The sequence below is a fragment of the Caretta caretta genome, chromosome 18, assembly GCF_965140235.1.
Source record: "Caretta caretta isolate rCarCar2 chromosome 18, rCarCar1.hap1, whole genome shotgun sequence".
NCBI lineage: Eukaryota > Metazoa > Chordata > Testudines > Cheloniidae > Caretta > Caretta caretta.
Genome location: NC_134223.1, coordinates 12,913,929 through 12,926,935, shown reverse-complemented (window position 1 = coordinate 12,926,935; position 13,007 = coordinate 12,913,929). Strand labels below are relative to the sequence as shown.

The 13,007-nt window shown below is 41.7% G+C and overlaps 1 protein-coding gene across 3 annotated transcripts in view; it reads left to right on the top strand.

Moving 5' to 3' along the window:
- UBE4B (ubiquitination factor E4B) overlaps positions 1-13,007 on the top strand; it is a 65,978-nt gene that overhangs the window by 47,934 nt on the left and 5,037 nt on the right. For all 3 annotated transcript variants that reach the window (XM_075121178.1, XM_048824790.2, XM_048824793.2), the window contains 8 exons: positions 729-828; positions 1,732-1,859; positions 2,217-2,315; positions 3,742-3,977; positions 5,700-5,826; positions 6,814-6,958; positions 11,351-11,485; positions 12,220-12,411. In XM_075121178.1, coding sequence (XP_074977279.1) covers positions 729-828; positions 1,732-1,859; positions 2,217-2,315; positions 3,742-3,977; positions 5,700-5,826; positions 6,814-6,958; positions 11,351-11,485; positions 12,220-12,411 — 1,162 coding nt within the window. The remainder of the gene's footprint in view (positions 1-728; positions 829-1,731; positions 1,860-2,216; positions 2,316-3,741; positions 3,978-5,699; positions 5,827-6,813; positions 6,959-11,350; positions 11,486-12,219; positions 12,412-13,007) is intronic.

Sequence of the window (13,007 nt, the reverse complement as noted above, 5' to 3'; positions counted from 1 at the left end):
TTGCTTGTGCTCTTTCCCCACAGGCTTGAATTGTAATGGGGGTTGTGCATGGGGAAGGGGTCTGCCAAGAGAAATCTTTTCTAGGAGGTTGAGAGAGAGGTGCTGGGAGTGCATTTGTATCTGTCCTACAAAGGAGAGGAAGGTATTTTGAACCGTTCCTGATACCAACCTTCCCATCTTCCTCTAGTAGCTTCTGCTTTTCATCTCTCTGCTCGTACTTTGGGGGGGGTGAATGAGATATGGCCTTTGCTTGCCTGCCTGTCAGATGTTCTGGATCAGCCTTGCTCTAATACAGGGTTACTGTTCTTAATTACATGATTTTAACTCTGCTTTTTGTAGAGATTGTGAATTTGGTATAAACCAAGTATTTGAAATGTGATAAAATGATGAATGTGTCTGGAGGGGAAATCCTTTTCCCCACTGTCTCCCCAGTAATATTTTTTTGCTGTGGTTCTTGTTTGCTTAATGGAGTCCTCAGTTGTGGAACTAGTGTACTTAGTGTATCCCAAGATTTTTGTTTTCCCTTTCAAAAGATGCAAGAGCAACTTGCTGTCCTGGTGAATGTGAGAGATAGTTTCTACTAAGGTGATGAATTTTTGTAATCTCATTTTTCTTTCTTCCCAAATTTCTTTCCTTTGTAACTTGAAATTAGGTAGAGTAAATGTTTTATCTGCTGTCAACATATGCCCCCTTTACTGTCACCACGAGTGATTTCATGTGGTTTACAGGACTGTGGAAGATTTGAAAAACAATGAAAGTCAATGGAAGGAGTCTCCTCTAGCTACCAGACATCGAGAAATGCTAAAACGCTGTAAAACACAACTTAAGGTTTGTAACTAGTTAGGATGACAATTAACTGGCCCTGTCAACCTGTGTGGTGTGGTGGTGGTGATGGTAGTAGTAGTGGGTTTTTTTTGTTTTTGTGTTTTTCCAACGGAAGAGGTGTGCTAGCAACCATGTTTTCATAGATGTTTCAAAATATCTTAGGTGCATAGGAGGATTGTTTTCAATATATTACACTGTTGTATGATACCTGTTGACTTAATAACACTATATAATATGCACAGTACAATACAGGATGAGACTGCTTAGCACTTATAGAGCAATTCAAAATGTAAAAGCAGATTACAGGTCAGTTCTTGCAACACGCTTCTGAGAAACGATGATGTTGCTGTTTCCATTTCTTGGATGGATAAATAACGGCAAAGAGGGTGAGTGACTTGCTCATGGCTTCAGACAGTTTCTATTTAAACTGGATTTAGAAGTCCAGAGCTCCTGGCTCTCAGTCCTGAGCTCTTTCCAAAGTGGATGCACTGGAATCCTTCATTATGAATTTCAGTACCCTGTTCAATTGTTGTAACTGTACATGGATAGCAGTTTTCTACTCTGTACCATCTAGACAGCTTTTTCTGACAATTTCTCAGATCTTCTATCTTCTTAACTCTCCTGTTCTTACTGTTGGAGTGTTTGCTCCTTAACTACAAGTCAGTGAAGGTTTTCTCCTTGTGGATCTAGTTGAGCTGTACTCATCTGTCTTTGTTGATATATTGGGGGATTTTTTGAAGTGTCCTGTTCTTTGGGCAATGATAAAATATTGTGTGTGGAGGGAGGGGCAGAACTGTCTTAATTATTGGGAGTGTTGAGTGGAGTGGATGGATTTGATCTTTATACTGTGTTTCTTGTATCTTGCTCTTGATTAGCCTTTTGTGTGCATCTTCCCTCCTCCTGCAGAAACTGGTGCGGTGCAAGGCTTGTGCAGATGCTGGTTTGCTAGATGAGAACTTCCTGAGGCGGTGTCTGAATTTTTATGGTATGGTGATTCAGCTGTTGCTTCGAATCCTCGACCCTGCCTACCCCAAGTGAGTTTCAGGGCTGGGTGTGTAAATCACTATCTCAAATATCTGATACCGGCTGTCTCTACCTCAACATTACCACCTCCTGGGATTCCTAAATTTGTGATTGCTTCTTGTCAATGAATGACTGTTTTTAGACTGTAAGTCTGATTTTATGTAGTTATTTCAGTCACCGCTGTAAAATCCTGAGTTATGTTTTGCTAATCGGAAGTGCTGAGATTGAATTTTAAAACTTCAAATATTTATGAGGATATCTGTAAAGGGCTATTCGGCAATTCTGTAGGAGAGTGCAGAAGATATTATTTGACCATGGGATTCTGCTGTCCTCCTTTTAACCCTGTCATTGTCTTTTCTATTCCACAGCATAATACTGCCTTTAAATCCTGATGTCCCGAAGATGTTTGCAGCACTGCCTGAGTTTTATGTAGAAGATGTTGCTGAATTTTTATTTTTTATTGTACAGTAAGTAAAGTCATGTTGAGGCAAACTATTATGCTTCCCACATCACAGATGGTGTTCTTGTAATTGTCTGTGGGCTCCTCTCTCTACAACTGAAAACCAGTCAGAACTCTGAGCTAAGTCAGTTCCAGCAGAAAGGGAAGGACTAATAAGAAAATGTTCAGTGACCAGTGATTCTCTGGAGGGGAAAAAAGCAGAAAAAGAAGAATGAGGGGAAGCAAACTGTGGTGAATATCAGTTGCTTAGACCTTGCAGGCTCCCCTGCATGCATATTCTGAGAGGGTAGATCCAGGGTTGGCTTTAGCTGTGCTTTTTTCCCCTCTCTCTGGTCTTTTCTTACTACTTAGGACTTTTTATCTAATTGTCTTTCATTTCTCAATTTTTTTTTCTTGCTTCTGTGAGTCTCTCTCCCTCTTTCCAGCTCACTAGAAGGCTGCATGCTGCCTGGGCAGATGGACTAAGCATCTGTTGGGGACTCCATAGGGCTAGGCTGGTTTCCTGTTGGACAAAGCTGTGCGCCATGAGAGCCAAGAAGAGAAGCTTGCGGCAGTGGGCTGTTGCAGTTGCATGCAGCCCTCTACGTGTTAGCTGCTTTTGTTGCTGGCTGCCTTCGGAGTCATTGCAGAAAGAGGAATGGGGCTGTGGACATGGCTTTCAAAGAGCCAGTTTCTGCTTTACCCACAGGCATAGGAGCATTTTTGCAAAGGAGATTGCCTTGCTCTAGGTCTACCCCAATGTCCTTTGCTGCCAGTGTCTCTCTTAGAATAGTCTGTAGGGGGATCACCAGTGACTCTGCCCTCCAGAATGGGAAATGCTTTCCTAGACTATTATAAATTGAATGTAGTACCACATGTTAAAAAGGCAATTTCTCTTTGATATCTTAATAAGGTCTGAGGTATTCACCATGTCTAGAGCAGTATTAAAGATAAGCAATGACACTCTAATAAACAAATGCCCTTTAATTTGTAGATTTGCCAGAATCATATTAACTTCTAAGATTTACCTCATTAAAGCTGAATATGGTTGTTCCCTCAGACTTGTGGGTCCACTGGTGTTCATAGAATTCAAGAGATCTCAGTCATTTTCCTTCTTCAGCTCCATGTCCAGCCCCTGTCTTTTTCTCGCAGTGCTTCAAAAAGAGGCAGCAGTTGTCCCTGCATGCCGAGGAGGTAGCATTAAAGTGGCACTTCAAAGTAGTGTTGACGCCATATGAAATGTAACAACTGATTGTGGCTGTAATTCAGAGGCGGTCCCAGGAAACTATTATTGGCAAGGGCGCCTAACGTAACTTCATCAGAATGTAGTTTCCATAATGACTTGTGCTTTTGCTCGGGCTAACAGGTAGTCTGACCTGAGTTGCCTGAGACAAGTATGTAGCTGAATCCTTTACAGGTTTTGCTTTTTTCCCCTCCCTCTTACCTCTCTTCAGATACTCTCCGCAGGTGCTTTATGAGCCCTGCACTCAGGACATTGTGATGTTCCTTGTTGTGATGCTGTGCAACCAGAACTACATCCGAAACCCGTATCTGGTAGCAAAGCTGGTGGAGGTGATGTTCATGACCAACCCAGCTGTTCAGCCACGGACACAGAAGTTCTTCGAAATGATTGAGAATCATCCTCTCTCCACGAAATTGTTAGTTCCCTCGCTGATGAAGTTTTATACAGGTAAGATGTTGTGTTTGCAGGGTATTGATCAACACGGTGAGGGATGAAAGCCTGGTAAGGCAAGAGGTTCTGTCAGTCGGCTTAGGCTCTCAAAAAAAAATCAAGGTCAGTCCTTTGGAACATCTTTAGATGATGCCTTGTTCTATTGCTTTCTGACCGTCTTTGTGCGGCTTTATTGTAGCCTGACACTAGCAGTGCTGCCCTGGCACTTGAATTCCAAGGCAGGAAAGGTGGTTTTTTGTTTGTTTTTTTTTGTTTTTTCCCACGTTTGGGGAGTGGGAGGGGGTGCTTGGAGCTAAAATTTTTTTGTGCATGAGATTGTAAGTACCCTGATAGCCATATAAACCTTGGACAGCCCTTGCGGGCTCTGCCTCTGGGAAGTCATCAGTCCCCTGCAATCCCCTCTGATGTCCCATCTCTCCTAGCCGCCTTTTGCTTTTCAAACATACATCCCAAGGATCCAGTGAGTCTAAGTGGCCTTTCAGCTATCTCAGCTTCAAATCTACCATGATCTGCCAGCTTTATTGCACTGTGGAGCACAGAGTCATAGAACATATAACAGTTGGGTAGAAAAGGAATCTTATAGTCCTACACACATGCTATTTTTCTTTTTCTAAAAAAGAAATAAATAAAAACAAAGAAAAAACCTACACTAATAGAATATGCTGATATTTTAAATGCACAAAAGTTAATTCATTTGAGTGTTCTGGCTTCACCTTTTTTTCAGTTCTTTTTTCTTGCTTAATTTCATAATTTGGCTACATCCTTCTGCCCTATTCTGTTGTATGTTAATGTGACCTTAACTTTTGTACAGTGCTACTTACTCTGGGATGGTCACTACAGCAGAATAAGTGTATAGTATAATCTCCCCACAGTTCAAAGTTCTCTCTCTAGTAAGCATTTGTCGACTACAATGCGCATGTTTTCAGCCGCTAATAACCATTTTATTTTCCCTGAAAAACATCAACCAATCTAAACAAAAAAACCCCCCAAGTAAATTAGTAAAATCTAAAAAATCAAAACCAAAAGCAGTACCCCAAAAAGGGAGAAGAACCATCTATCCCAGGAGGTACACTAGAGATTTCATTATTGCTATTGATTTTACATGGAAAGTGGTCAGATGCTGTGGTGATGAGCAGAAATATTAAACCCTGAGAGACATGGATATTCTTAAATCAGATTACTATACATTTGAAAGGGGTCTACAGTTGATGCAGAAACAACTCAATTTCCTGATTTTTTTTTTTTGGGGGCGGGGGCAGGGTGATTAAATACTCAACATAATGTTGAGGTAGAGATTTTTTATTTTTGTATTCAGTAATCCAGTTTTTTTATGGATCTCTATATTCACTTTAATTCTTTGTCTTTACCATCTCACACATTGGAGAGCCCAAACAATGGGGGTTTTTGTTAAACATGTAATAAAAGTAGTATGTAAGGTATGCTCCTCCAAAAATGCTACATCATGAAACTTGTTTTCCTTTGAAAGGGAAGGTTGATTCTGAGAAATAAAGTGAATGATGCCCCTTTAAAATGGGGACCAAGTTGGAGTTTTACAGATGTGATTTATTTTTTTGCAGCTTTCAGCTGTACCTGACCAGTTTGATTGAGGGGGTGGGAAGTGTGGTATATGGATACCTAGTAATCAGCACAGGATACTGGAGGGAAATTTTGATGATGGGGTTCTCGTTTTAATACTGGGGTCTTCTATTTTCTTCTCAGATGTTGAGCACACTGGAGCCACCAGCGAGTTCTATGACAAATTTACAATCCGCTACCATATCAGCACCATTTTCAAAAGCCTTTGGCAGAACATAGCTCATCATGGCACCTTCATGGAAGAGTTCAAGTGAGTAAAATGTTGTAAATGCCAGAGATAACTGCTTAGACACTTGCCTTGGATTTCTGAAGTGTGGAGACCACTGGAGTAAGGATCTGAGGCTGATCCCTCCAACTAGGATATGTAGCTGAAGAGCCAGACTACTCAAAGATATTTAGCTTCAGAACATGAAAAAAATATATAAGATCCGTAGGTGCAAGAGGAAAACTTCCCCCCAGTATTTATTTTCAAATGTGCCTCCCTATGCTGATGTGCATAATGCTCGCTTCTCTGTCATGTTGGAGGGCACATCTTCTGCACTCTCCCCGTGCCTTGGTCATGTTTTGCCACAAATACCTGGAAAATGCTTTTCTTTTAGTCTTTCTTAGCTGCTACCTTATGCTTCTTCTGAGTGTTTTCCTGAGCTCATGGTGGTGATCCCAGTTGGGAACCCCTGTGTATTTTTCTGAGCATACTTAACTTCGTTTCCAGTTGTTAATGTCTGTCATCCTGTTATAGTACAAATGTGCAGAGACAGGGATTATCCCTTCCATTCTTTTATTCCCCCTGCTGGTCTGTCCCAGATTCCATTTCCAGACCGTGGTGATGTTTATTTGGGCCTCTCTTGTGAGTTCCTAGATATTTAACAATGTTTCTGTCACTGGCCAACAAGAGCTGTTTTGTCCATTGAAGACGGATTTTCCCTCCTCCTGCTTTATTCTTTTTTAGGCTCTCTCTTGCTCTTACTTTGCTATTACGGTCAGGAAGGGGAAGGATACCTCGTTTGATCAGTCCCAGCTTACATGATTAGGCCTTTCCACTATGGCCATTCTAAACACAGAGGAATATAGGGTGCCTCTGGACTTTGGTTCATCTGGCCTGTAGAGTGGGGGCATTAATTATTCAAACTGTGATATGAAGAAGGAATGTTGCTAGTGCTCCAGACTGAGAGATGCGTTCTGGATTGAATGCTCCTGTTGTACCGTGCAGCGACAAAGGCATTTCAATGTTTTCCAGCTCTGGGAAGCAGTTTGTTCGCTATATCAACATGCTGATAAACGACACCACTTTCTTGCTGGACGAGAGTCTGGAGTCCCTAAAACGGATCCATGAAGTTCAAGAGGAGATGAAGAACAAAGAACAGTGGGACCTGCTGCCTAGGGTGAGCATGTTGTTTTTTTTCCCCCAGTGCCCCTTTCTTTCTTATGCTAGGATTTCTTCGGCTAAGGGTAGCACCAAAGAGCTGCTCTTGCAGAGCTGCCCTTGGAGGTGGCATTGCTTGCTGCTACCATGGCCAGGGTCACTTTGGGCACTGCTTCCTGAAAGAGAATCCAGGCTGCAGAGTTACATCAGGGCTGGCATTGCGGGGGAGGGGATATGAGACTTTTAAGAGATGGTGTATTTAAAATGCTAAATGGGGAAATTGAGGCTTATAATCCTTTTTTCAAAGGAAGTTCTGGAAGATGCCCACCAGCTGAGTTCACTTCAAAGAACTGTTCCAGCTAAGAGCTTTTTTTCTTCTAATGTATTGAGCTCAAAGCAGGCTTTGGGATGGAAAGGAAGAGAATAAATTTCAGGATTCAGTGTCATTATACAATATTTGTATGCATTCACCCACCAATGTCAGATATTTTTATACTGAGGTTATTGATTTCAAAAATAATCTGAAATAAAAAAGATATATAGAAAGGGAAAATCCATTTTGCAGAGTTCCTTTCAGATAAGAATGTTCTAAAGTCTGTATTTTCACTGCAGTGTTACTTCCTCCTTTTGATACAGATAAGCGTTAGTTATCCTAAAACTTTTATACAACAAGAATGTGGACAGCTGCCTCAGATAGAGCACATGAGTGCAAATCTTGGAAGTGGGTAATCCTTACAGTGCAAACAGTGGTGGCAAAAAATAGAGCATTAAAGCCCAATGTAAAGTAGGCAGCTGGATTATTCTGTTCTTAAATAGTCTTGGATAAACTTAACATTTACTAGGATAGTAAATGACTGTATGCAGTTGTCCTGGGATTCACTTAGCATACAGTGGTGGAAATATTCTGCATGGTTGTAATCTTTGGTGCTTAGGTGTCTGCATGTGTATGTGTGAAGGAGAAGATTAGTTCCAATGGATTATCTAGTTGCAGACATGTTGATGTCTGTGGTGTTTGTCACAGTGGGAAGAATACAAATTACTGTAGTGTGTTAAAAGTTAGAGATAGAAACGACCTTTTAGATTAGAGTCCAGTCCATTGACAAGTGCAGGATATAATCCCCTGACAGAAGATTTATCAAATATTAAACTGGCAACTGCACTTGGCTATAGTCAGCAACACTGTCTTCTTTTCATATTGCAGCAATAGCTGTAAAATATGAATAATGCTATACAAAGGGACTGTAAAGAGTGATGCTTTAGTATGTAAATATTATAAGGATAGTGTAAAAGCTGATGGGTCTGGAAATGAAGACCATTTCTTGGTCAGCTCTTGTACTATTTTTATAACATTTGTATTGATTAAAACTACTTTGTCTTTGTTTCAATCTAGAAGTGGCTCCAACACAGCACCCTGTATGGAATTAGCATTTAGAACTCTCTCTCGGGATTTTGGATCAGCAGAGGCTGATCTAGCCCTTGGCAGGTGGGGGGATAGCTCCCTGGCTAATGAAGTTCTCAAAGGTCCAATTCTTACTGTTCCTCACTTTAGATCTAACTTTCCTTCTGGACTTCACTTACTTAGTGTTGTTCTCACATTTGTTGTTGTCACCTAGTGGAACTCCTTATATGAGGAACATCTATATTCCATGTTGATAATTGAAGTCATACTGACTGAGTGTACGATTGTAAATAATGTTCTTCCATACAACTTGTATGGAATTAGAGTTGGAACAGTTCTGTTTGTCCTCCAGTCCAGCCCACAGCTAGGGCAGAATAGTTCACTGTAATGTATTCTCCAGCACTTTTGTCAAGTAGTTTTAATAGAAGATTTGGAGATCATTAATAGGTTGTGACATATAGGTCATGAGTCATGTTTCAAATCTAGAGAAACTGTACCTTTCAAAAAGAAAAGGAGTACTTGTGGCACCTTAGAGACTAACCAATTTATTTGAGCATGAGCTTTCGTGAGCTACAGCTCACTTCATCGGATGCATATCGTGGAAACTGCAGCAGACTTTATATACACACAGAGAATATGAAACAATACCTCCTCCCACCCCACTGTCCTGCTGGTAATAGCTTATCTAAAGTGATCAACAGGTGGGCCATTTCCAGCACAAATCCAGGTTTTCTCACCCTCCACCCCCCCACACAAATTCACTCTCCTGCTGGTGATAGCCCATCCAAAGTGACAACTCTCTACACAATGTGCATGATAATCAAGTTGGGCCATTTCCTGCACAAATCCCCAGGTTCTCTCACCCCCCTCCCAAAAACCACACACACAAACTCACTATCCTGCTGGTAATAGCTCATCCAAAGTGAGCACTCTCCCTACAATGTGCATGATAATCAAGGTGGGCCATTTCCAGCGCAAATCCAGGTTTTCTCACCCCCCCCACCCCCATACACACACAAACTCACTCTCCTGCTGGTAATAGCTCATCCAAACTGACCACTCTCCAAGTTTAAATCCAAGTTAAACCAGAACATCGGGGGGGGGGGGGTAGGAAAAAACAAGGGGAAATAGGCTACCTTGCATAATAGGCCCTAATAACATCAGCCACACTATCAGAGGCTCGTTCACCTGCACATCCACCAATGTGATATATGCCATCATGTGCCAGCAATGCCCCTCTGCCATTTACATTGGTCAAACTGGACAGTCTCTACGTAAAAGAATAAATGGACACAAATCAGATGTCAAGAATTATAACATTCATAAACCAGTCGGAGAACACTTCAATCTCTCTGGTCACGCAATCACAGACATGAAGGTCGCTATCTTAAAACAAAAAAACTTCAAATCCAGACTCCAGCGAGAAACTGCTGAATTGGAATTCATTTGCAAATTGGATACTATTAATTTAGGCTTAAATAGAGACTGGGAGTGGCTAAGTCATTATGCAAGGTAGCCTATTTCCCCTTGTTTTTTTCTACCCACCCCCCCCAGATGTTCTGGTTTAACTTGGATTTAAACTTGAAGAGTGGTCAGTTTGAATGAGCTATTACCAGCAGGAGAGTGAGTTTGTGGTGTATGGGGGTGGGGGGGGTGAGAAAACCTGGATTTGTGCTGGAAATGGCCCACCTTGATTATCATGCACATTGTAGGGAGAGTGCTCACTTTGGATGAGCTATTACCAGCAGGATAGTGAGTTTGTGTGTGTGGTTTTTGGGAGGGGGGTGAGAGAACCTGGATTTGTGCAGGAAATGGCCCAACTTGATTATCATGCACATTGTGTAGAGAGTTGTCACTTTGGATGGGCTATCACCAGCAGGAGAGTGAATTTGTGTGGGGGGGTGGAGGGTGAGAAAACCTGGATTTGTGCTGGAAATGGCCCAACTTGATGATCACTTTAGATAAGCTATTACCAGCAGGACAGTGGGGTGGGAGGAGGTATTGTTTCATATTCTCTGTGTGTATATAAAGTCTGCTGCAGTTTCCACGGTATGCATCCGATGAAGTGAGCTGTAGCTCACGAAAGCTCATGCTCAAATAAATTGGTTAGTCTCTAAGGTGCCACAAGTACTCCTTTTCTTTTTGCGAATACAGACTAACACGGCTGCTACTCTGAAACCTGTACCTTTCAAGTGTCAAACAGCATGACCTCAACTCCTGACAGTCCTGTAGGAGCTTGCTGCTAATTGTTCAGAGCTGAAAGTTGTGCAATAACTCATCCACGTGACTCTCTCTGATTTACGTTTCAAAGATGTGTGGATCTGAGAGCCCTTATCTCTTTCCCATAAAAGTAATTAAGAAAGAAGATTCAAAGTGAAGTTCTGGGTCAGCAAAATGACTCTCTAAAAAATCACCTTCACGGCTTCTGCTTCATGTGTTGAGTCAGAATCAGGTTTGCTCTTCTGAAGCCTTTATGACAGTTTACTCCTGTTAGCATGGCAGAGCCGTTACTAGGTGAAGGAGTGAATTGGCACATCTAAAGAATTGTCCCAATTTTAGAAGCTTTATTACCTGTGTTAATGAACAAGCCAGAAAAAACCCAGCCTGACTCTCAGTTCCAACACTGACTCTGCAGTGCTGGTATTTGGGATGGGGGAGAAACCCAACCCACCCTTTTAATTGTATGTTGAGCAAATTGGATATGGAATCAGTGAGACTCGCTAAACATGGGACCCCACCACAATACCATTTGTACAGTCATTTTTTGGAGTGACACAGCACTTTACAGCCTTGATACTATCCACTTTTATACCCCTCCACCACCCCAGATTTTTGTCTAGGACATGCTATTTTGAAGGGGAGCTGTACCTTAAATAAAGGAGCAGCTTCTTAATACAACTTGAACCACAGTCTGTCACTCTGCTTCCGGCCAAAAGGATGTTAGATCATGTCTGTTTAGCTATTGAGTAGGGAGTTATAAGGACTTGTAATTGTGGCATGTTTATTTTCTAGGACCAGCAACAGGCTCGGCAGTCTCAGCTTGCTCAGGATGAGCGTGTGTCTCGCTCGTATCTTGCCCTGGCAACAGAAACTGTTGATATGTTCCATATCCTTACCAAGCAGGTTCAGAAGCCTTTCCTCAGACCTGTAAGTATAAACTGTTCTGCTCTAGTGTTCCTCATTGCCTGGCTGGTTTCCAGCTTTTTTAATATGTGGGTTGGCTCTTTTTCTTTACTGGATAAAATCCTGGAGATAAGCTGTAATGTTATCCACAGTGCACTGAAATCTAATTCTAAGCATATGTATTATTGGTAGCAATGATTTGGTGCTATAAAATGCATTTCCTTAGTCCCTGAGATGTTAATGGTGCTTTTAGACAAGTCACAGATTCCCTCTGTGTTTGGATTATAACAAGCATGTTACAATGATGCCAAGATGGGACGGTAGGAAGGGCATTCTAGGGTTTATGTTTGTGGAGACGGTTTCTGTCCTTCCGGCCTGAGAAAAGTCATCATGATTGTTGCACTCTGAAGAGGGATGTAGGCATGTGATGTTTTCATCTTGTCACCAGCAGAAACACCACCTGGAATTATATTACCTACACGTTTTTTTTTTAAATGTGTATTTTTGGGCAGATGTTCAGTAAAAGTTGCGTTGTTTTCTACTTCATATGATGAATACTTGAGTTTGGATATAAGTTTAACTGTTTGGAGATAGCAATGAGGAAAGGCTCACCGTGTGAAACTTATGAAATCGGTGGCAGTCTTCCTGAAGAGAAATCATAGTCTCGAATTCCTGAGCCAGATGCATGTGGGCCTTAAGGTGGTGTCCCTTCCCCAGTGCCTCCTCGTTTTCATTTGTACTTTATCTTGACCTTCTAGGAACTTGGTCCACGATTGGCTGCTATGCTGAACTTTAACCTTCAGCAATTGTGTGGCCCCAAGTGTCGTGACCTGAAAGTTGAAAACCCTGAAAAATATGGGTTTGAACCAAAGAAGCTGTTGGACCAACTGACTGATATTTACCTGCAGTTAGATTGTGCTCGCTTCGCTAAAGCAATTGCCGACGACCAGGTGAGCTCCAGAAAGAGAGGTGGGTATGGTGGTGGTATGGGCAAACAGAACTGGCAGAGCTTTCCAGAATCACTTCTGGAAGAGCTTGCCCACTACCTGTGCACTGCCAACCAACCTCCTTCAATTTACTTTCCATGATTAATCTCTGCATGGGCACTCTCTTCTCCTTTGAGATAGGTATGTTTATAACGTGCTTTGCAAACCTATAGTGCTATATAAATAATACATAGTTGTTCATAGAATATATGTAGCACTTTACATATGCAGAGCATTTTACAAACATTAACTGTTACCTGCTTAGCCTCCCCTATGAGGTAGGAGTAATAGTAGTATTGCCTCCACTTTAGAGGGGAAACAAAGACACAAGGGTGATTCTGGTCATGCCCGAGGTCATGACCACACAGATGGTCTCTGGCAGAACTGGAACTGTGATCTAAGGGCCTCTTTTCACAAATCTAGGCTCATTCCTCTAGAACATATTTCCTTGCAACAATAATCATTAGAGTGACACCTCTATGTTTATAAAATAGTGTTGTGTGTGTGATTGATCATATAGGTAAACTATGGCTCATCTGTAACCTTGTGTCCTGTTTGAG